This window comes from Vombatus ursinus, unplaced genomic scaffold (genome assembly GCF_900497805.2).
Source record: "Vombatus ursinus unplaced genomic scaffold, bare-nosed wombat genome assembly UNPS02014841.1, whole genome shotgun sequence".
NCBI classification, from domain to species: Eukaryota; Metazoa; Chordata; class Mammalia; order Diprotodontia; family Vombatidae; genus Vombatus; species Vombatus ursinus.
This window is the reverse complement of record NW_020954619.1, coordinates 16,533,904-16,558,906: the sequence shown is the minus strand read 5'-3', so window position 1 is coordinate 16,558,906 and position 25,003 is coordinate 16,533,904. Positions and strand designations below refer to the sequence as shown.

The 25,003-nt window shown below is 36.4% G+C and overlaps 1 protein-coding gene across 1 annotated transcript in view; it reads right to left on the bottom strand.

The window, feature by feature from the left end:
* Positions 1-2,755: 2,755 nt before the first annotated feature.
* Positions 2,756-25,003, bottom strand: part of LOC114026713 (serine/threonine-protein kinase PAK 5) — a 124,626-nt gene continuing 102,378 nt past the window's right edge. Inside the window, exons 3-8 of the mRNA XM_027840436.1 lie at positions 17,425-17,916; positions 15,387-15,520; positions 12,473-12,599; positions 6,324-6,449; positions 3,956-4,090; positions 2,756-3,194 (exon numbers count right to left, since the gene is read on the bottom strand). Coding sequence (XP_027696237.1) covers positions 3,039-3,194; positions 3,956-4,090; positions 6,324-6,449; positions 12,473-12,599; positions 15,387-15,520; positions 17,425-17,916 — 1,170 coding nt within the window. The 3' untranslated portion in view covers positions 2,756-3,038. The remainder of the gene's footprint in view (positions 3,195-3,955; positions 4,091-6,323; positions 6,450-12,472; positions 12,600-15,386; positions 15,521-17,424; positions 17,917-25,003) is intronic.

The following is a 25,003-nucleotide window of genomic DNA, read 5'->3' as shown; positions in this document are numbered from 1 at the left end:
TACTTTACCTGTCAGAAGGGAAGGGGATGGGCCAGATGATATCTAGACCTCAAACTTAAGATCTGATTCTTATGATATGGTCACAACTATACACAGAATTTACTACATAAACCTTACATATGGAGCAGCATAACACTACATTACTCAGGATACAACTTCAGATAGTGGTTTTGTAACTCTTGCCAGTGAAATGTCTATACATGGGTTTAAATAAGTACATCCCTATAGGTAAGAGGGGTTGGTACCTCTATCTTTGAACCAGGCTTTAGAAAGTGCTTGTGTTTTGGTCCTCTTTCAGAATAATGAATCATTTTGTCTTTGAATCATAGAATCATAGATTTTGAGCTAGAAGAGATCTTAGTCAGAAGGCCAGTTAGTCGAGCTCCCTCATTTTACAGAGGAGGAAACTGAGCCTCAGAGAGGTTAATTTACCTGTCCATGGTCAGATAGTGAATAAATATGAGAGGCAACATTCAAACCCAGGTCTTCTTAAATCTCATACTTCAACACATATATACCATATATTTCATCCAAAAACAAAAACCAAGCTATATTTTCTAACTAGTCTTACCTTTTGTCATTTATTGGGTTTATAGAATTCTTTTGTAGAAACAAAAGAAACATGACAGATGTAGATATGTGATAACTCAAACCAGCTAATTTACTTGTCTAGGATGATTCTTCTAATGTGTTCCCTTGAAGAAATTCTCCTTACTCATGAGTCCACAACTGTTTGAGTAAGATAGTGATTGTTTGAATCCCTGTTTTACACCAAAATATCACATATTCCCTTTTCTAGATGACAAAGTGGTAAGAGGTATTCTTTCATTAGTTACCCATTAATGTTCACTTTCCTTCTGCAAGATCATGAAGGAATATTTCCTCCCTACTCAAGGAATCTTCTAATTTAGGAAATTAGTGCAGGCTACAAAACCATAATGGGGAAAATGCAAACATTTATTTTTATTTGCAAATGCTGTTTTCTGCCAGTAGTTGGTGCTCACAAAACCTCTTAAGTTACAATAACTTTCAGTAAACTCAATGAATACTTTAAAAAAATATCTAGTGATAAGAAAATTACAGAAAAAATTTTATTACACTGTTGAAAATGTTTTGAATCCAAAATTTACTATCTTATGCAAAGGTTATTAGCAGTTATTCTGGTTATTAAAAAGATTTTTTAAACATGTATATGTTCCTGGTTTAAGACAATTTTTGACTTGAAACTCCAGGCCTGTAGTTTTCTAGTGTTGATGCATTGGATTTTAAAATCTTACATACTTATTACATAAATATGTATATGTTTGCATAAACACATTGTTTTTGTTGCTGATTTTTATAAAATGAAATTTTTAATCCTATTTACCACAGAGAATCTCCTTCTGCTTGCAAAAACAAACAAAAAACAAACAAAAATACCTCAGAGAAACCCAAACAGCAGCAGGTAATCTTATACTTAATTCTTTGTTTTTTTTAATATAACAAACAATTAGAAACCTATTAATTACAAAAACTCCTTAATGATACCTAGAGCAACCAGAGATAGTTTTTTTTTTCAAATTTAAATTCATATTTCTAACAGTACTTGAAGTAATTAAGAAAGCTTCTGGTTGTTCTATTTGGTAAGGAATGGCTTCTTTCTGATATATAATTAAGAGGAACTAATAATGATGATGTAGCACTTCCAAAGTTTTAAAGGCATACCTATATAGGCCTACAGTTAACATGCAAGGTATCCAACAGGCAACACAAAATTTATTGTAGTAGTCATTCAATTATCAACATTCAAGAAGGTCTAGACAGCAGCACAACTGTTCTATGTCAGAAACACATTATAACATAAAAACAGGAAAAGTCAGATTATAACTGGGAAAATACTCCCTGTGGTAAATTGACTGTTAGAGTCCATTTAGACTTCCATCATGTGAAGACTTAATTCAGACGTCCATCTGTGTAAACAATAGAGATTAATACTGTGGAAGAAGGTCAGCACAGACTGAACTGAGGGGTCTGCCTTATTGCTACAAGACATTGACCAATCCTTCGATCTCCCCTGTAACAAATCAAAGTTTAGTGTGAAAGTAAAAGTTTTGACATAAGAGACAAAAATGGAATCATTGAGTTTCTAACTTAATTATTTCCCTTTTTCCTTTCTGAAACTGAAATAATCTCATTAGCTTATTTGTAGTGCTCAATTTTTATAAACGAGCCTGATTTTCTCTAGTGCAGGAACCCCTCCTAAGTAGTTACGTGGTTACTTGGGAAATTCATACTCAGTTTTTCAGACTATTAGGGGACCACTTAGTAAATTCTTGCTTCAGTGCTCTAAGGGGTTCACTCCTCATATCCTGGAAGAATGAACATGATGTCCCCCAAAGTAGGACTGGCTCGTGAGTAGTAGCTTTTACTTGGATAATCGGTCTTACTTTTTTTTCCAGTGGGAAAACATAAAATGTGTGCTATTATCTTCACCCCCACCCACCTTTCTCTACCACATATAATACTTATTAAATTAAGAAGGATATTCTACTAAAGATGAAGGTGATAGGTATTCTTCCCGGATTCTAAAGAACTCTCTGTTCTCTGAGAGGGATAAAAAAGTGTAGGAAAGACTTTGTTCAAACTCCTGCTAAGTTACACATATTACTTCAACTAATACAATGGTACTTGACACCAAAGTACTATAAATTATCAAAAGTATAATACAGAAAATTACAAATTCGTTGCAAAATACATTACACTGCTACAATTCAGAAAAAAAGTGCTTTTTATCTTTTGCCAGAAAAGTATTGTTCCAAAATAGAAATGAAGGGTAGTCTTCCTCTTGGAGCAAACTCCTGTGGCTTATCCTACATGTGCTATGCATTATTACCTTTTCAAAAAATGCCTATACAGAGTCTTTCAGGCTTGCTGGCTGCAGGTCTCAAAAAAATAATGGAAATGACAAGTTGTTTATACTTCCCCGGGGTTTTCATGCTCTCTCTCAAATCACTTGTGAGAAATCCTCCTTCAGATCTCTAACCACAGGGTCCTGCCATTTAGCGTTGCCTATATTGTCTCATAAGTGGTACAATGCAAGCAGGTGGACCTGCCAGTTTCAAGAAGGGATGTCCGATGAGTTCTTGTGCTGTTGCTCTCTGGGAGGGTTCTCTCACCAACATCAAGTCTAGGAACCCTCGAAGCACTGAGGAAACCTGTAATATCATACAGACATCATGAATAAGATAACATAAATCATTATACCAATAACAACTGACTTTTACAAAGTCCTTTCTGGATAAAAACAAATTAACAACAACAACAACAACAACAAAAACATTGCCTATATTATCTAACGTGATTCAGACAACTACCTTGTAAGGTAGGTAATCAAATTATTACTATCTCTGCTTTATAAGTAAACTGAAGCTGAGAGGGGATAAATCACCAGACCAAGACCACATCACTTGTAATTTCCAGAGTCAGGATTCTGATCTAGGACTTTCTTCTATCTCTAAGATTAGTATTTCTTTCTGTTACACTATACTGGTTTTTCATAGATACTTATCAGAGGTTTGTAAATTGGTTTTTCAAATATGTCATCAGAAAGCTAACTTAGACTAAACACTTAGTTCTAAGAAATAACCTTAATGGAAACATGGAAACCAAAAGGGCATTACTTTCTGTTACTAGAAATAATTTATCCTGGTAGCATCAATTTAGAAAAAAAATAGGATATGTGATAATGGTAACACACACACACACAAAGGAATTTAAAGGAATATTAATACTTTAGGTAGATGTTGAACTACAAAATCTCTAAGGTCCCTTCTAAGATTCTATGATTCTCTACTAATCTATAGATCAATTACAAGTTGAAATAACTGCTTACATAAAATATCCCTGGTCTCAGAATGCCAAAGTGGCATATTAATTACCAATTTTTTGATCTTTAATAAATCAGACAAATCCTCACCTTGTGTAGGTCTTTCACTCTTGGAGGTAAGTTATCACGGATCCTACGCATTGCCTGGAGTGGAGGTTCATTGAAGTAAGGAGGTTCTCCATCTATCATTTCTACGACCATAATTCCAAGTGACCAGATATCCACCTGTTTTACAGAGTTCATAGATTAATATTGAGGGGGAAATGGCCATTCTGAAGTACATATTTTGCCTAATGAAATCAAGTAATTCACAAATGATTCATAAATGAATTTACTTAATAATCTAAGAGGGAGGTTTTTGAAAGCATATATCCCTAGACAGGTTTCATTTAAGATATCAGTTTATCAAAAAGGAAAAAAAATCTAATTTCTCATAGAGGGTTCTGGTTGGCCTTGTAACAAAGTCAAGCTAATCAATAACATTCTACAAATGCAACTGTATATATTACTATTTCAAAGTTTGTTGCTTTCATTACAACTTTTTACCACCAGCAGCTGCCTGCCAGGTCCAGACAGTAAGTCTTCAAAAAATAAAAAGAGGTTGTCAAAATAACAACATACTTAAAGCTCTCTGCTTAAGAAAAATTTCATTTAAAATACTTTATGTAAATATGAAACAATAGGATACTGAAATTTACATTACTGTTAGTAGACAGAAAGCAAATTTAAAATAGTGTCATGTCCTGGAAACAACTTAAATGCTGAGCAACAGGTGAAACTGTAGTCCATTAATTTAACAGGAGAGGCAACATGACATATTATAGTGGATAGAGAACTTCCTTCAGAGTAAGGAAGTCCTGGGAATCAAGTCCCATCTCTTACATATACTAGCTTTGTGACTCTGGGTAATTCACTTAATGACTTAATGCCCCAGGGAACTGTCCAAAAGTACACGGCACTCACAGGTCTATATTAGTAGAGAGAATTTCTTCCTTGGAAGTCCCTATACCAATCAAACCAAAGGAATAGACCATTTCCCCACTACCTGCTGCCAACTTATAAAGAAAATTTACTTGGTTGTATTGTTAAAAATTAAGTTTTCAATGCAAATTGTTAATAATAAAACAGGAAGTTAAAAAAAAAAACCCAGAAGTACAGCTGTTTCGGCAAAACTTTCCTTTTTAGCAACCTTTTGATTCCATGCTGTCTTTTAAAACCAGAATGTACAGCAGTTGACTTTATAAATCCAGGTTCGGTGTACAGGGAGAAGAATAGGCAGATGACACAGAAGGATTTCTGGTTAAAGAAAGGGAAGTCTGAATAATGGGAATGAAATAACCACACTATCAATTTCCAGTTACTGCCACATCTTATCTGTTGGATATATTCCTATCATAACCTATACAATGGCCTTTATTTACAGTTTTTATGTCAGGGCCAAGATGAAAAAATTAAATTGAGTAAATCATACAATTTTACACAAGTTGCAATACACACACACATCCTCAGATTTCATTCAGTCCATTTGCTCAGTTCAGTGACTCTTGCCACATCTTTCCATTTAGTCTGCAGCTATACAATGAGGTGGATTCCCCCCTCCCCAACACACAAATATATTGGATCTTATGGATTACAATAGTTGATAATTCATTCAGAGTAGACTCCTTGGGAAACTGAAATACCTTTTCAAATGAAACTTAATTAACTGTGATAGAAAATTTTTATCCTTTGAGAGTAGATTCGAGTTTTAGGAGAGAGCTAAACATAATTAAGATTCAATTATGACTCTAGGATCATAGATTTAAACATGTTTGGGATTTTAGAGGCTGATACTCTGTCTCCCTTAACACATCCTCCCCTTCCATTTTGAAGATGAGGAAACTGAAGTACAGAGAGGTTAAGGGTGAAGTGAATTACCCAGGGTCATACAACTACTGAATTGTTCAGGAAGGATTTGAACCCAGTTCCCCCTGACTACAATTCTAGTGTTCTGCCAATTATGCTATGTTGCCTTTCTAAATAAAGTAAATGATTTAACTGGGTAGTAATGCCATTTTTGTAATTTGGAAGGAAAAAAAATAAAAGATGTGATTGTGGAGTAATGAAACCATGAGAATAAGTTTCCGTCTGTGGCTCTGAAGACATCATCATATATATGTGTGCATATATACATATAGAAAGAGAGATATAGACAGATATAGGTATATTAACATACACACATATTTACATATGTAATATACATACACACATATACATGTAAATATATGTATATATGTATATATATGTAAATATATAATGTATATGGAATATACATATATTTATATATTCGTTGTGCATATGTCTGTGTGCATATGTGTATGTAAATTTATTGAGTTTTCACAATCTTCCTGGCCTGGTGACATGCAGAAATGCTTTTATGTATTTCACGATTACAGAAAGGATGGATTTTTTTCCTTACCTCTGTTCCATAAGGTAGTCTAGATATGACCTCTGGTGCCATCCAGTAAGGAGTGCCAACCAGTGATTTCCTCTTTGGGACTTCTTTAGAAACTTGGGCACAGAAACCAAAATCAGATAACTTTACCTGGAAAAAGAATAGATGCAAGAGCATGAGCCTATTGGCCATATTTTCTGTCATTCCCTATAGATATCAATGGAGTAAGATACAAAATTAAAAATTAAATGAGTTGTCATTTTCTGTACGTTAGCAAATAATATAGTCATTACTTTATCAGATATTTTCATCTGCTCTGTTATGCTTAGCACAGTTCTAAGTGTTCAATATATATCCGATTTTCTTTTAAAATGATGTCTTCAAGGCATTATATGTATCATATACATATATATCCATCCATATATATGTATATATATATATATATATATACACGTGCTGATTTTCTTTTAAAATGATGTTCTCAACTATACTATTATGTATATGATGGGAAAATAAAAACAAGATTATTGGATGCTCTAAAGATAATCAGATAATCATCATCTAATAATATCTTCACATATCAGTCAGCTAATAAGTATTTATTAAGCTCCTACTATGTTCCAGGCACTGTGCTAAGGGCTGGGGATAAAAAGAAAGGCAAAAGATAGTCCCTGCTCTCAAAGGAGCTCATGGTCTAATGGTGAAATGAGTGGAATATTCTCCCTATTAATATTCATTCTTTAAAGCTTTACCAGCATACCAGTTCTTCCATGGAGTCTTCCTTCCTCACAAGATTATAATCTCCTTAAAGGGAGAGGTGGTTTCATTTTTGGTTTTTAACTCCCAGAGTGTTGCACAGTGCCTGACACATTGTAGGAACTTATTTAAGTGTTTTCAGATTAACTGATTCCTTGATCTCTTGTTGGCTAAATACCTTCTTCCATCTCTGACCATGCATAGCATTTTGTTTTACACATTTCTTTGCACTTCTATTAAGTTTTGTAGTACTATTATCTGCATATGTGGGGATTTTTTTCCACTTTATAGATTATAAGATTTAAGAGGACAAAAACTATGTTTTAGCTCAACATTTTAATCTCTACCACTGCTTACCATAGTGATCAGCAAGCACACTGTAATACCTAAGAAGTGTTGGTTGGTTAAAACTTAATTCTAAGAAATATGCCTGTAGAATGGAAGGAAGGGAAATAGATTCTTAAAGGAAAAGTTAATTCCTATCATTTCTCTTTCCTGATCATAAACTTCAGGATCGATAAACTATGTGAACAAAGGGAATGCCAAAAATTCACTATCAGGAGTGACTGATTTATCATCTCTTCAATGTAGATTTCTCTTTCTAGGATTCAAGATGACTGGAAGCCTAATAATGTTTCTCCATGACAAACAGAAGGGAGATCACTACAAATTTCTACAAATCAGAATCACTACAAATTTTGAAAGCCAAGACTATTTTTTCTATCATCGGAGTGTAAGAGTTTTAAAATATCTATTGCTCATCTGAGTACATAAGAGACAATTTTCCAAAAAAGAGATAATTATATACAATGTATCCCTAAATAAATCTGCAATGCAGATAATGAGTACCCATGTAATGAGTATAATGAAGAATTGTGTGTAGGTGCTAAAAGCAAGTAGTATTGCCTCTGAGATGTTCCTTTTTCTAGTTTTGATAGAGCTGTACAACTTTTAGTAAAGCACCTTTACTCAAGAATCCCATGTAGCTTAAGAAAAGTTGGGTTAAAGGGAAGGTCTGCTAAAATGAAAAGGGGCAGCTTGTTAGGCAAAGACCATCTTGGGAACCAGCCTATTAGGAATTGCCTTTACTTGTGTTTATAGATTTAAGAAGTGCAGTGGAAAGAGCAGTGGACTTGGAATCAGGAATACTTTATTTTCCTGAGTGCAAATCCAAATTCAGACACTTACTAGCTGTATGTCCCTGGGCAAGTCAACTAACCCTGTTTGCCTCAGTTCCTCATCTATAAAATGAGCTGAAGAAGGAAATGGCAAACCATTCCAGTTTCTTTGCCCAGAAAAGCCCAAAAGGGGTCACGAAGAGTCAGACAGGACTGAAACTACTGAACAACAACCACCACCACAAACTAACTAGATTAAATATTTACTTGAACCTTAGCTCAACAGTGAGAGGATGCTGTGTTAAGGTAGGAATTAAGAAGCCATAAAAACAAGTTTTGGGGAATAGAAAGGTTGGGGGTTAGGGTAAAGGTAGAGGGAAGAAGCTACAATCACATGAAAAAATCAAAAACATGTCATTAAAGAGAATTTCAAAAATCAGCCCAAAAATTTAGGAAATTCCTACACAGGATCATGAATGCAGAGGAGGAAGGGACCTTGGAGGTAGGCTAATCCAAACTCCTCTCTTTATAGATGAGGAAACTGAGGACTAAAGAGGTTTCTACTCCATCATGAGGCAGCTGGGTATCCCAATGCATAGAGCGCTAAACTTGTCTGCCTCATGTACTCTCTAGCTGTGTCACTATGGGCAAGTCATTTGATAAACACCTTTCATCTTCAGTTTCTTCATTAGTCAAGTCAACAATCATTGATTAAGCATGTGTCAGACACTGGGATAAGCTCTGGAGATACAAAAAAAGGCAAAACACAGTTCCTGTTCTCAAGAAGCTCATAGTCTGTTTGGGGAGAGATCATGAAACAATTATGTACAAACATGATCTATACAGGATTCACTTGGGGGAAGTCTCAAAAGAAGGGGACTCAAAAAAAAGTAAGGAGGATTAGGAAAGGCTTCTTGTAGAAGGTAGGCCTTGAGTTGAAACTTAAAGGAGGTAAGGGAGGCCAGGAGGTGAAGATAAGGAATGGGAGCATTCCAGGCTTAGAGGACAGCCAGTAAAAATGTCCAGAGTCAGGAGGAGATGGAGCATTTTATTCAAGGAACAGAAAAGAGGCCAGAGTATGTAGGGAGTATTGCAGAGTATGTAGGGAGGGAGTAAGGTTCAAGAACTGAAAAACGTTGAACAGAATTGAATCTACCTCACAACGTTGTTGGAGGGCATCATATGAGTTAACATGAAAAATGCTTTGCAAACCAAGTGCTATATAAACTGCTAAATACGGTTGGTGTTTTTGTTCTTAATGTCACCTAGATAGTAGTGGATGGCTAAAGAATTCATTGAACTGAATTCTTCAGATTCTATAGCTAGCATTCTGATGAACACTAATGAAATGTGAGCTTCTTGAGAACAGAGACTATTAAAATTTTGTCTTTATTTCCCAGCACTGTACTTAATGCTCAATAGATACTTGTTCATTAATTATACTGTGGCGTCTTCCCTGTTAGGTGACTGTTGTGTTTGTTATGGATTTCTCAGAGAAGAAGTAAGGTGTTAGAGAAGAGGAAAAGAAGTTGCAATGCAGTGGTATAATAAGATTTAGAGCTAGAAATCATCTAGGACAAGCCTATGATTTTGTCAATGAGGAAACTGAGGTATGGATGATATGAAATAGGTTACCTAAGGTTGCAAAGTAACTAAGCTACAGCTAGGATTGGAACTTAGGCAATGTGACTATAAATGCAATGATTTCTCCTACACCAGGATGGATAAAAAGAGATCTCAGAAATAACTAACTGGGCATAAACCCAGGTTTTTTTGGCTACCAAATCTGGAAGCCAAAGAAGTAGGAACAGTGAGGAATCATCCAGGTATGAGAGTGCCCAAGATTTTTCAGAACTGTATGACTTTTGACAAGTTATTTAACTCTAGGAATCTGCTTTCTAATGTGTAAAATGGACAGGGTGTGTAAAGAGGGAAGAAAGACTGGCCTGGGCCAGAGAATCTTTTGAGTTTCTCCTAACTCTTCAATGATTCTATGAGATTTACTCTGTGTCCTCTTCTCACTACAGCTCTTCATTAAAAAATGGGGATAGTCATTTGTTATATGTCCTTTTATTCACATATAAGTTAGACTAGAAGGTATGTGAAATGTTTTCTGACTTTGAGATTCTCTGATTCTAAAACTCTTCCTTGATATGATCCCTAAAGATAGTTGTCCTGGGCTTCAGGCTTCCTTACAGTAACCTAAATATTGAAAATAGATATATAGAAAAGAAAGCAATGATCTCACAGTGTCAACATGGCTTCGTGTTGATCAGTTTAAGCTCACAGTCGTGATAGATTAACATCATTTTTAATCCTGATATACTTGCTTAGTAGACTGTAGATCAGAGGAATCCTGTTGGCCTCCATTTTAGCAAAACTTTTGACAAAGTCTCTTGATATCCTCGTGGACAAGATGGACTGATATGGGCTAGATGAAAGTATGTTTAGTTGGATTTACAATTTCTTGAATGATTAACTTTGAATTTGGTTCTTTTTAAGAGATTAAAAAAAGAAACAGAGAAAAGATAAAAAGATATTCAGTCCCCGGGTACCTCAGAAATCTAATGAACTGGAAAATCTTTGGCAAAACTGGAACAGTAGTAACTATTATATGAACATCTTAAATAAAACCATACTACTCCCTATCATCCTATTTTATTTCTTTACTTTCATGCCTTTCTTTAGAGCTATAGTCTATCATTTTATTATATGGACAAGAAGCCAGACAGTCAGTAAGCATTGATAAAGCACCTATTATGGGCCAGGGACTATGCTCAGAGCTAGGGATACAAAGAAAGACAAAAGATAGTCTATTCTCTCAAATAGCTCACGTCTAATGGGGAGATAGCGATGCACAAACAAGATAAATATGTGTGTGTGTGTGTGTATACATATATGATAACACATATTTTTCATATATATAATAAATTGGAAAAAATAACAGGGGGAAGGCAGTAGCATTAAGAAGGTTTGAGAAAGACTTCTGAAGAAAGGTGTAGTTTTAGCATGCAACTGAAGGAAGCCAAGGAAGCCAGGAGGTAGAGATGAGGATGGGAAGAATTCCAGCCAGTAAAAACATCCAGAGTCCCAAGATCCTGGAGTGTGTTGTGGCAGGAATAGCAGGGGGGCCAGTATTACTGGATGGCAGAGAATACAGTTAGGTAAGTAAGATGTAAGAAGAAGAGTGGGCCAACTCAGTTTCCTTATATATAAACTGGGGATAATAAAAGAAGGCCTATTCCATCTATTTCTCAGGGCTTTGAAAAGTATAAAGCATGGCATTAAAAAATGTTAAGAACTCTTTTAAAAAATTTTTTTAGTCAATTTATACACACAGCTGGGAGCTATTAGAAAAGAGTTAAAAATTGGTGGAAAAATGCTAAAAAAATACTAGTGTAGATAAATCTTTTTTTTTTTTGGCTCTTTGACTAAGCAAACTTGGCTGGAAGGAGATCCAAAGGCCACTCAATGAACACAGTATTCCTAGCTCTCTAGATTCCCCTTGACTCTCAGAATCATTTCTGAAAGAAGTCTGATCCAGTGCCAAGATAGCCAGACATTTATGACTATGCTACCTTTGGGAAAAAAGAAGTAACATCTCAGAGAGGTTTTCTTCCATTTATCATCAATTCCATGGCCCTCAGTGGCAGGAAGAGGGGTCAAGTAGGCCATCTTGGTCAAATTCCACTTTACATCCATTCTACTAATCCAAATTTCCTTTGAGGGTTGAGCTCTTCTTTTCTTCCTTCACTTCTCTGTACTTATTTTCTAAACTGTAAAGCAGCTGATACATTCAAGGAATATATGAAATGGCTGCTGGGACTACCTGTCCAAGCAGGTAGTATCTATGGAAACATTAACCATAACTGGGTTTCAATCCCTTGGAGAGCCCAGACAGATAGGTTATGCCTTCAGTTAAATTTGGAATAGAATCACAAGAGATATTTTAATTCATGCTAATTTTTGTTAGGATTAAAGCAGTAAGAGGAAAATTAAATTTCTACACTCCCTGAGTTTCTGTACTCACTACTCTAGCAACAAAATGCACCTTAAATTTGGGTTGTAGGTTAAGGTGATGGATGGGATGACATTTTCAGATATTATGATCATAACACATGATGTCCCTCTTCATAAATCATGTGCAGATGGGAGGTAGAGACAATAAATTGGGAAATTCAGATTCTAAAGGAACAAATGTCTCTGGGAAAGCTGTTCTCTGAGGCTGATGTCCACAGCTGATGATCAGATTTAATTGTGTGCTTTCACTAAAAGGTAAGGAAAATCTTAATATCTTACTCGACCATCACTCGTCAGAAGGATGGAGTCACTCTTGATGTCTCTGTGAATAACCCCTTGATTGTGAAGGTAAGAAAGGGCCCTCAGGACCGATAAACAGACTGTAGCTATCTGTTCTTCATTCATTCTAAAAAAAAAAAAAGAAATTATGTTATAAAACAACTTTAAAGAATTAAGGATACCTTTTAAGCAATTATCAAATGGACAGGTTTAGAGTGTTTTCAGGCTAATTAGTTCTGGCTAATGCAGATGTAAGCAATTTGGCTTCATCTGGTAGATAGTAGATGCTTAATAAATACTTGTTAACTGACATTTAATTTGACTCACACAACAATCTTTAAGTCAGCACAAAGTTGATGTCAATGGGCCCCAAAGGCTTACCTATTAAGTCTATCCTAAGTAAAAGTTATTCCTCCCTCTTGACTATTTGGCAATTGGGACAGTTGGTGGTGCAGTGTATAGAGTGTCAGGCCTAGAATCAGGAGGACCTGAGTTCAAAGGTGGTCTCAGATCCTTACCTGTTTGCCTCAGTTCCTTGTCTGTCAAATGAGCTGTAGAAGGAAATGGTAAACCCCTCTAATATCTTTGCTAAGAAACCCCAAATGGGATCATGGAAAAGCAGGCACAACTGAAATGACTCAACAACAAAATTTACATATTAATTATAACCCACACTAATACTGTAGTAATTCTAAATGGTTTCTGAATATATTTTAACTAGCTTAATGCCCTCATACAATGAAGTTATATGAGTAACAGATAGGGTAGACTGAGAGAAAAAAGAATTCTCTCTATTGATGGGAACATATGCCCAGTTCACATAAGATTATGTAGGCACTTAATTACACTCATTCAAAAGATAATAGTGATATTCTTGGCTAAAGCAAATTAAGTAAACAAGGGAAAGGGCTGGGCTAGGCAAGGGAGTTCAGGGCAGGGCAGGGCAGGGAAGAGGAGAGAAGGGAAGGGAACCTGTAGGTAATTTTGTCTAACTTATCAATGTCAAACTGCCAGTGTTGACATCTAACAAAGACACACAAAGCTGTAGTTTCTTTCCATAGTTATGGCAATTACCTAGAAGGGAAAGCCACAATTTATTTTGGAATTCGTTTATGCTGACATCAGCCAAATATGTCTTAAATTATCACACAAAGTGTATAATATTCCTTCTGATGCATTTTTCTCCAACATATGAGATTTTAATTTGTTCCAAGCAGACAATCAAAATCTGCAGGTGGCCTATAATAATAACTGACTGCATTATATTGTTAATCACCATTTGAAAAGTCATCTCTCAGAAGTTCAGGCTAGATCTGCTAAGATTTTCTAAGACTGATCTCTAACTCAATGAATTTGAGCTATTCAGGGCTAGCTGAAGTTCACAGTATTATCATTATTTTTCTTTATTTCTAGAAACCTCTCCATGCTAAACAGAATTTAATTCAGAGGAATGAGAATGAAATTTATTTCATCTAATCACTCAATTTATTGACATTTATCAAAATTGTTAAAGTAGAAACTTCCCAAATGAGAAGACAAAAAGATAGGTCCACTATGTTATATCAGGAGGAGGAAGAGAGAGCTTAGCAGACAATAAGCATCCTTTCCCTGATTTAATCCTAAAAATTGAATTTTTTTTTTAAGGGAGGAAAAGGTTTCTTTTGGAAAGAAATTTGGAGAGCTTTTTTCCACATGTTGCCACATGAACAAATTCCCCTTTGGACTATCATCTTTAGAATCTGGAAAAGTCTAGGATTTGCAGGTTCCTCTGTTCTCAGGAACCTGCAGAGTGCATTGCCTCAGGAAGGAGGAGACTTGCCTGAATGTATCTAGATCTGTGCTAGGGCTCCCACGAAGACAACATCCTACCAGCTGAACCTGCAGTGAAAATTGGTGAAAATCCTCACCACCTCTTCAGTGGCCTCCCTTTTGTGGCTGGAAGCTGCTACCAATTGGAAAAACCAGTCCATCCTTTTGTGCTTCATCAGTCATCTACCAACATAATTGTACTTTAACAAAGCTTCCCTATCTTCTCCTCACTGAGGCTTACTCTCCTGGCTCCACTTTCGTTTATGGAACTCACAGGGAGGCAAGAGGCAGAAGCAACTGGATGGAAGGTACTTCTTTTACTTTCAAGATTGTTTTAAAACAAAGCAGAAGTCTATTTCTCTCTTCTTATATGTAACAAAACGATATTCTATGCTTGGTCTTATAACTGCTCTTTTTCATTTAAAATAAATTTGAAAATATCTCTTGTCTTGCCCCTCTCTTCAATTTCCTGTAGCATACAGTATTAATACACTTCCTCCATGCTTGGAATACTTCTCCTTCTGACTTCTGCCTCTTAGTTTGCCTGGCTTCTTGAGAGAAGGTAGTCCAAACACTACTTTAGAGAAGAAGCCACTCTTGGTTGCCAAGCTTCTAGAGCCTTCCCCTCCAAGTATCTACCAGCTACTCTATATGGATCTTTCATGTAGCTATTGATTTCTATGTTGTTTCCCTGACTGAAGTGATATCTCCTTGAGGCCAGGGACTGTTTTTGTCTCTCTTGATATCCCAGCCACTTAGTGAAGTTCATAGCACAGAGAAAGCATGTAATAAATGAATATATGTTGACTGATTAAAAAGGGAAGAGTATAATTCAGTTTTATACTATTTATCACTGAACATTTATCATTTGCAAGAGCATGTAAACATCAATTCAAGAGATATTTAAATGGGGGCTTATTCCCTGTATATTCTATGAGGAGTGTTCTGTGATGGTAAGATGCATTGCCTACTTATGAAATTCTTAGAATTAAATTGAGATATTAACAAAGTTGATCTAATGATCACATGGGTCACTGGTGTACCACCTGTGAGGGAAAGGTAAGTGTATCAAAAAAAAGAGTCTCTAGGTACTAAATAAACTTACCTCATGTGAGTTACTATTTCAGTCAAAGCCCCACCTTCTAGGAATTCCATGACAACCCACAGCTCATCACCAACAAGATAACTATTGTACATGTCAACCACATTGTCATGATGGTAATCTCTCATTATCACAACCTGTATAAAAGAAAAGGAATTGACCTCGCTGTTAGTTGGCAAAGAGGTGGTCTGGAATAATAAATGTGGTTTTGGATCCAGGGCCAGGAAGACCTGGGTTCAAATCCTGCCTCTCACATTTACCAGCTGTGTCCACTTGGGCAAGTTACAAAACCTCTTTGTGTATCAAGAGATTCTATAGGACTTATCCACTAAGTCACAAATGGCAGCCCCTGGAGTAACATACTGACAAAATCAAAAATCCTTCACATATTTGTTTGCATGAGAAGTTGAAATCCTATTTTTTCCTCTCGAGACAGTTCTTCTCAGTATTAGACTCACTATTAGACTTTTAAAACTGATAAATGTGTAAGAGTGGGATTCTATTCTCCTCACCCTAATCAATCAACACAGTAAAGTGGGTATTAAGTAATTTCCTTTTTTAAAAAAAAAAATCCTTACAAGAAGTGAATAAGTCTTTAATCAATTTGAAAGGACCATGGAATTTGGGGCCATTGGATGAAAGGTGGAAGATGCCATACAGGAAATATATTGTGATTGGCTCATAAGATAAAGTCATACCATCATACTTCTTGGACTATTTATAAAAATAGCAGTTAAGTTGAGCAGTGTATCAGGCAAGTGGTGAACCTGATTCTTCCCCAGAGAAATTGGAGGTGGTAATGAGCATATCAAGGCTACACAGACAAGATTCTTAGAGAATCAAATTGATTTCCATAGATTTTTAAAGATAACATGCATTTATCTTTATGTCTGTCTATAATGTTATAGTTTCTGATTCTTGATCAATTAATCTCCAAGAATATTTTGAGAACGTGTTTAAAAAGAGAAAGCTAAGGAGGTCCATAGATTCTGGCAGTAGGGTGATAATAGGTTTTAGAATTATAATTATTGCTATTAATACTTCACCTAATATTTTCAATAATAATAACATGCCTCTAGATGGGGCACTGACAAGCATGACCTAATAGCAACACTGATTGTCAAGACACTGTATCTGATGGGAAAAAATAATTTAATTAACCAGAGTCTTTGAGTGGCCTCTAAACACTAAACATGTTTACTTAGAAGGAGTTTATCTGTGAAAGAATTACCTTCTAGGAACTCCATGAAAACTCAGAGCTCATCATGAACAATTACCCATTAGGGTGAACAAGTGATTTGACTGCTAAGGAATCTCAGTTTTCTCAGTGATAAAGAAGAGTATTCTTTCATAGAATTATAAGGTTTAGAGATGCAAGAGACCTTAGAGCATATCTAATCTGGCCCCTTGATTTTATTGATAAGAAAAAGAAGGCTGAGAAAGGAACAAGTAAACCACTCAAAGTCACTCAAAGGTATTAAAAGCAAAGCTGGGATTTGGTGTAGTGGATAGATGGCTGTATTTGGAAACAGACAATCTTGGTTTGAATCCTGACCCTGCTACTTTATTACCTTTGTGACCTGGGACAAAGCCCTAAAACTCTCTGGGCTTCAGTTTCTTCCTCTGTAAAACAAGGGGGCAGGATTAGAGAGTCTGAGGCCTCTTCTAGCTCAAAATCTCTGATCCTATGCACCCATGTCTTCTGAGCCCCAATCCAGTGTTCCCACTGTTAAAATATTTGCAGAGTCTCTCATCTCCTTCCATGAGACTTCATCATTAGATATTATGAGGTTTAATTAGAAAACAGTCCCTGCATTCTGTGTGTTCCACAGACATTGGTACCTAAAGAAGATTTAGACTATTGATTCCCCCTGACCTTTTCTAGCTACATTTAACACAGCTTCAAAAATTGGTCAACGAGACCAGAACATCTGAACGATTACAGGGCTCTTAACAGTTGACCAATCTCTTGAAATACATATTCCAGGGCCAATCACTCTTTCATCAAGTAAAAGAAAAGTGCTTGGGACACATGGTTTACCTCATTAAAAAGCAGCTCACGCCGCTGTTGTTTCCTCAGGTCCATTTTCTTTACCGCAACTTGTTTTCCTGTGGGTTTCTCAGTGGCAAGATAAACTATTCCAGTTGACCCTTCTCCTATTTTAATAAAATTATCCAGGTATTCTCGAGGGTCACCAGGGCTAACCACAAGCTGTAGAGCAGCCCTGAATTGTTCGTGGGACACCCTAGAGGGCTGCTGGTCTGAAGATGAACCCCAACTAGGTGGGGGATAAGCAGTTGAAGAGATGCTTGGGGAACTTGGATAGGAAGCTGTGGAGATGTACTGAGAGCTGTTCTGGAGACCAGGCTGATGGTAGTGAGCAGCCTTGTGATACCCAGAAGGATACTGGTAGCCACTTGAGGAATAGTTAACTTTGTTCTGACTTTGAGGTAGTTTGATGGGGCCCCGAGGGTAAGTGTCAGATCCACACAGAGTTGGGCTAATAGCCATCTGTGCTCGATCATAGTCCACCTGGTGAAGGAAATAACAATAGTCATCATTGGTAGTCTTCATATCAGTGTCAGCTAGTCTGTTCATAACATTGGTTGAATAATGAATGTGTGCAGAACATCATTATACTGGGCCCAAACTGGGCAAAAAATAAAGTAAGGGAAGTCTGTCTTGGGTATCCCCAAGTCTGGAATTTTAGTCCCCTTACCACTCATACACATACCCAGCGCCTTTAGGTTGTCTTCCTTCCTCCTATCAAAATCTAATGTCAAGATTAGTTATTTACACCTTATTTTTATACCTTATGTTATTAGTCATTTATATGTGAGTGTAATTTTCACTAAATATTTTCCCTCTCCTTTGATAGTGATATTTTTGGCCTTCTCTCGTTGAAATAAAAGGCTTTGCATTGCTAGAGCAATTGAAAGCATCAAGGGGAAGGTGAGAGAGTACTACAGAGCAGATGGTCCTTCTCAGTGCCCTAGAAATCATACTATATAAGTAGCTATCTACACCACTTTCCCACAAGGTTGGCTGTGGAGTTGCTGACTTCTGCTGCCTGATTTCTTTCAGAAATGCTCTTTGGGTGGGCTATACTGTGATAGACCTAGAGACTTCAGGCTACTCCCTGGCTGTTCAGAACCCTCTACTTTTCTATTGTGTCGAGACTGCCCAGCCTGAAGAAGGCCCTGTGCTTCAAATCTCTGGCTCCTCTGTCCCCCATCAAAATGTATCTGTCTTATTCTTATTTCATCTGTACTTCACTGTGTGATTCCTAGAAAATTCTAAAAACTCATAAAAATTTAAGTGACTAATCATTACTAAATGTTTACTTTACCCTAAAATAATCTTTATAATTAGATGGTGGAGATACCATGCCTTACCCATAAAAGGGAATTTATAATGGCTGCAGTCAAGGGAAGTTTTGTTCAAGATTCCTCCAGTCACAATTCAATTCCATTAAAATAAAACAAAACATTTACTTTCTATTTACTATGCATAAAGCAAGAAATAATGTTGCATAGCATATAGCAAGCTGACTTCTCTGTCAGAATGACCTGGATTCAATTTCTGTCTCTGACACCTATTGGCTATGTGACCCTGGTGGAGTCATTCATCCTCTCACTGATCTAAGCAACACTATAAGATTTTTCTTAACTTTTGTGTGTCATGGATATCTTTAGTACTCGGGTGAAGCCTATGGACCCCTCCTCAGAATGATTTTAAATAGAAAGACAAAATACATAGGATTATAAAGGAAGACAATTGTATGGGGCAAATTACCAAAAAACCCCAACAAGTCCATAGATTGTAGCATTTCTGACCTAAGACTGTAAATTATACAGAAATCAGAGATCTGTATTGGTAGAGTTTCCTCATTAGAAGTTCCTTCTTTTGATGAATGTCCATACCACACACATATAATCTTGTCAGAAAATTAAAAATTTCTGCTTTGTCTCTCTTCTGTTATCATCTGAGCAGTACTCTTATTTCCTTTTCTCCATTCTCCTTCCAAATGTCAGTGGCACAGTACATAAAGGATTAGATCACTAGTCTGAAAGTCTTGAGTTCAAATTTGATCTCAGATACCTTCTAGCTCATCATGATAAAAATAAGCAACACTCTTATTTCTATCCCCTATGCATGTCTTTTCAAAAACTAAGTTGGTTATAGTTCCTGTAAATCTCATTTTTCTCTGTAGAAAACTCTTTATTTTTTGACTTCTCATCAGAATTGTTTCTGAATACACACACACACACACACACACACACACACACACACACACACACACAGGTGTCAGGGATACAAATACCAAATAAAACATGCCCTAACCTCAAGGACGTCACATTCTTCTTTTTATGTTATATAAGGAACATTATATGACTATGTACTTTATTTTGCATGAATTGGGTATGATATGCACATAGTAGATACTTAACAAATGCTACTGTTATTATTAATGCTAAATTGGTTATTGAGACTTAATGCTAAATATTTAAAGTCACTAAGTACTGATTGGATTATCCTCTACAAGGTTCCTATTGTGATGCCTCCTAATGGAAGAAAGGTCACCCTGGATTCTTGAAGGCTATGTTGTCTTATTTCATCCTCCAGCAGGACCCACAAAGGTACAGGACAGCTTTGAGGGCAGACCTTGCAAGAGAATGTGTCCACAGCTTGACTATCTAAGTACACAGGGATTTATCACTGGAAGGTCACCCAGTAGGTGATGAATTCTTTGACCATGGCAAACCATAAAAGATAAAAATTATTTCAATAAAGACCTTTAGTCCTGTGTGGCCCTCTTCTACTTCTATTTTTGCAGTGATAGTGGTGGAAAATATCAGAAGATACTAAGAACCCCAGTGTTTAGAACATTTAAACCAGTCATTTAACTTCTGGTGCTTAAAATGTGAGCTATATGTTTAATGACCTGGAGGAGACAAACTACTGCTGGAATGGAACTAATACCCTAGCAAATAGCTATGGTATAAAAAGAATAGCAAGATACGCAGAAGTTCACATGAAATAATTCAAGCCAAGAACCACTAATAAAGTTCATGGTTTCAGATGTCTAGATACAAAGGAACAAGATATGGGTACCAATCAAGATAAACTAGAGAGTGTAATACAAAAAAGCAAATTTGACCTCATGGGAAAGATTGAGACTTGGTAGGAAAAGACCCAAGACAAGAATGTAGTTTTGCAAGGGTATATTTTATTTCAAAGAAACATAATAATTAAAGAGAGAGGGAGGGAACAAATGCCACTGTATATTAAGAAGATATATCAGTGTCAGGGTAAATGACACTGTAAATGAAGTGAGAACCATGAGAAGCATGGTGGAAAGCATTTGGGGAAGTTTACTGGAGTGAGAAGCAGATGGGATATTGTTATTGGAATACTTTACAAACCACTTAGACCAAAAGAAGATATAGATGAGTAGTCTGGAAAATAGACCTGCAATGGGGCAGCTAGGTGGCACAGTGGATAAAGCACCAGCCCTGGAGTCAGGAGGACCTGAGTTCAAATCTGACCTCAGACACATAACATTTACTAACTGTGTTACTCTGAGCAAGTCACTTAACCCCAAATGCCTTACCCCTCCACAAAAAACAGACCTGACACCAAAGCATGATAAACTGAAGTCTTGATGGTGAGCTTCATTCACACAAACACATGCTGAAGCTCTCTCTCTCCCCAAAGCAAAACAATTAATAATTTCTTCATTACTTTAATGATACATTCATACTAAAAAAGACAAGAGGAAGCTTTATGGTTGTTATTCTATATGTGATTTGCGCCAATAAGGAAGAATTGGTTGGTAGAATCATGTGACGAGGACCTTATGAAGAAGTAACTACTTCGTCTTAGAATGTACGATAAGGGAGAAGAAAGCTGGGGAAATCCAGTGTGACTTAGATTTTTGGAAGACTAGATTTCAGAGCCCTCAGAGAAAGACAGATGGGATCTTCTAGACCAAATTTCTATAGAACTCAGACCAGGAGACATGGGAAGCGCATAATAATGAATTTTAGAAAACAAAAAAGAAAAATAATTCTGACAAGAAGGAAAAAAATAGCCTGATGAAAATTTTAAGGGACTTATTAACCAACTTAGATTTTAAAGGCATGTTCTGAAATTGGAAATAAGAGCATTGCTTACTACATTTGGAGAAAATGGAGGAAAAATGTAGGGAATAAGAACACTATTCAGAAAAACCAAAGAGAGATGAGGAAGAGATGTTTAATTTATATTTTACTTTTATGCTCCTGTCAAAAGAAATATAGTCAGCCAGGCACTGTGCTAAATGCTGGGGATAGAAGTACAAAAATAAAGACAGTACCTGCTTGCCCTCAAGGAGCTTACAATCTAATGGGAGAAAACAATATAGAAAAGGAAGCCAAAAAAGGAGGGAGAGGATGGTTGGGGTGGGGCAGATGGGAAAGAAGTCAAAGAAGTCCAAAATGAGTGCAGCTAGGTGGGAGATAAAGGAGATTTCTGAAATGACCCTCTGGGGTTTCCTTTCTTTAAATGGAGATTATCTCCCATGTCTAGAATGCCATCTGTTTTCCTCTTTGCCTCTTGACATCCTTGGTACCAGATACCACCTTCTGAAGAGGCCTTTCCTGACTCCCCTCCAAACTTTCCCCTCTAAGGTTACCCTCTTCCTATTCTGTATCTATTTTCTATGTATCTATTTCTTTTTTATAATTATTTTTAGTTTTCAACATTCATTTCTATAAGATTTTGAGTTTTAAATTTTCTCTCTCTCCTCCTTCCCCCTCCCTGAGATGGCGAGCATTCTGATATAGGCTCTACTTATACATTCATATTAAGCATATTTTCACATTAGTCATGATGTAAAGAAGAATTAGAACTAATGGGAGAAATCACGAGAAAGAAGAAACAAAACAAAGCAACAAAAGAAAAGGAGAGCAAATAACATCCTTCCATCTGCATTGAGACTCCATCAGTTCTTTCTCTGGATGTGGATAGCATTTTTCATCCTGAGCCTTGTAGAATTGTCTTAGATCATTGTATTGCTGAGAAGAGATAAGTCTAGAAAAGGCAGTTATTGCATAATGTGGCTGTTACTGTGTACAATGTTCTCCTGGTTCTGCTGATTTTACTCAGCATCTGTTCATATAAGTCTTTCCAGATTTTTTCTGAAGTCTGCTTGCTCATCATTTCTTATAGCACCATAGTATTCAATTACATTCACATGCCACAGCTTGTTCAGCCATTCCCCAATTGATGGACATCACCTCAATTTCTAATTCTTTGCCACCACAAAAAAGAGCTGCTATAAATATTTTTGTACATGTGGGTCCTTTTCCTGTTTTTATGATCTTTTTGCGATACAGACCTATAAGTGGTATTGTGGGGTCAAAAGATATGCACAGTTGTATAGCCCTTTGGGCATAGTTCCAAATTGCTCTCCAGAATGGTTGTATCAGTTCTATGAATCTATTTACATGTTGTCTCCTCCATTAATATTTAGCTCCTTGAAGGCGGGTATTGCTTTTGTATTTTTCTTTCTCTTACAAAGAGCACCTTCAGTGCTAAGGCATAGCACCTAGCACATAGTACAGTTTAAGAAATTCTTGTTGGTTGACAGATTGACAAAACAAAAAATGTCTAAAAGACAGTTGATTTTTTTAACCCAGATCAGTGATTTCATTGTTGTGGGGAGTTTCCAGTGTGAAAAGTCCCTCTACCAATGTTGCTATACCATATTAATCAATCAACAAGCATTTATTAAATATTATATCTTTAAAATGTTTCTGGGGAACTGACATATTAATGGACTTATCCCAGGTCACACAGCCAATATGTTACAGAGTACAGTACTTGACCGTAGGCCTTCCTGACTCTGAAGCCAATCCTCTATCCACTATGCCATGCTGCCTCTCTGGGATTTGATAACCAAGCCTAAAAGTAAAGCTATATTAAGATATCTCCTAGTAGCCCTTGAAAAGTTCAGGTCAGCTGGCTCAGATGTAGTATATTGTAAGTACTGAAAGAATTGGCACATGTGATTGCTTGCTGAGGCACCACCAGGAATTTTGGAAAGATTATGGACAACAGGATATGTCTTACTGAAAAAGGCAAAATGTCATGATTTTTTGAAAAGAGGAAAAATGGAGTCTGCAAAGTATGACAAAGTAAATGTGATGGTGATTCCTTGTAAAGATTTTTTAAGGGATTGACTCTCAAAGTTTTGCAAAATAATCATTGATTGAATCCTTTCTGGTAACAAAGAAATTTCAGCAAAGCTAATAGGAAAATTGTATCTGACAGCATATATAGCATTCTATATCTACAGACACCTACTTCTTTCCTGAAAGCAGAATGCCATGGTTCATCACCAGTTCTCCTGGCCCAGGAGTACTCTTGTAATTTATCTGAATTCAAATGCCTTTTATTGTGCTGGTTACATCAAACTTCAAAACAGTATAGGATCTTCTTAAATATGCCCAAAAGTCTGGTTAACAATATACACATGAAAAACCAAGTGAATGAAGAAAGCGTACTGCTCAGATGATGACATTTAATTGGAGTGCTAGACCACTGAATTTGTTTAGCAGTTTACATATATAGGACAACTTGCAGATGGACTGAAAGTTGACTAGGAAGAGGAAAATAATAATTTGGATTAGGAAATGGTGAAGTGCTTTCTATGATTCTAAGCTGCTCCCACACAAAAGTTCATTTTTTCAATGACAACATTCTCCTGGTGATGTCATACAGTATTGAAAGAATCCAAATTATTGATGAACCAAAGGCAATGGAGACATGTGGATAGAGGGCATAAGCATACCAATGATATCTGAATGAAAAGGATTATCAAGGACTTATATGAGATAAAAAAAGAGGTATTATAATCATAGAGTAAAAGTAAAGGCAGTTAGATAGTCAGCTTAAGCATTGTAGATATCCACAAAATATTAAATGGACTAGGAGAAGGTTGTTTCTATGGTGCATTTAGACATGAGCAAGAATCAAACAGGCTTGAGAAAATATGGATTTTCATCTGAAATTTCATCTGAACCATCACAGATCCAATAAGATAATTACATTAATTAATATGGCTTCTTTTGTCTACAAGAAGACAGCTTATGCCAGCTATAAAAAAGCTTTCCTTTCTGGGAAAGGTCAGTGTCCACACATTCAGATCTATGCTGTGATCCTAGCTTCAGAACTTTGAAATTTCAAAGAGTCTATGATTTGATCATTGTGGGTATTACCTCCATGAACACAAATGGTAACTCCCTCATCACTGAATGTTGCTGTGACCTAAAATTTCACATTCTGCCAACAAGATGATGAGCAATACAGAATTCTTCTTGGCTGGTACTTGGACAACATCTATATAAAGATTGTCATTGAGTCCATTTCATCATCTGTAAAATGAGCTGGAGAAGGAAATGGCAATCCACTCCAGTATCTTTGTCAAGAAAACCCCAAATGGAGTCATGAAGAGTCAGACACAATGGAAGACCATGACCAAAACTATACATAAGAAAATTAGTCTGGCAGTGATATGAAGATATGAAGGATGAAAAGGCGGATGAGAACAGAGGCCAAAAATAAAACCTTGGTA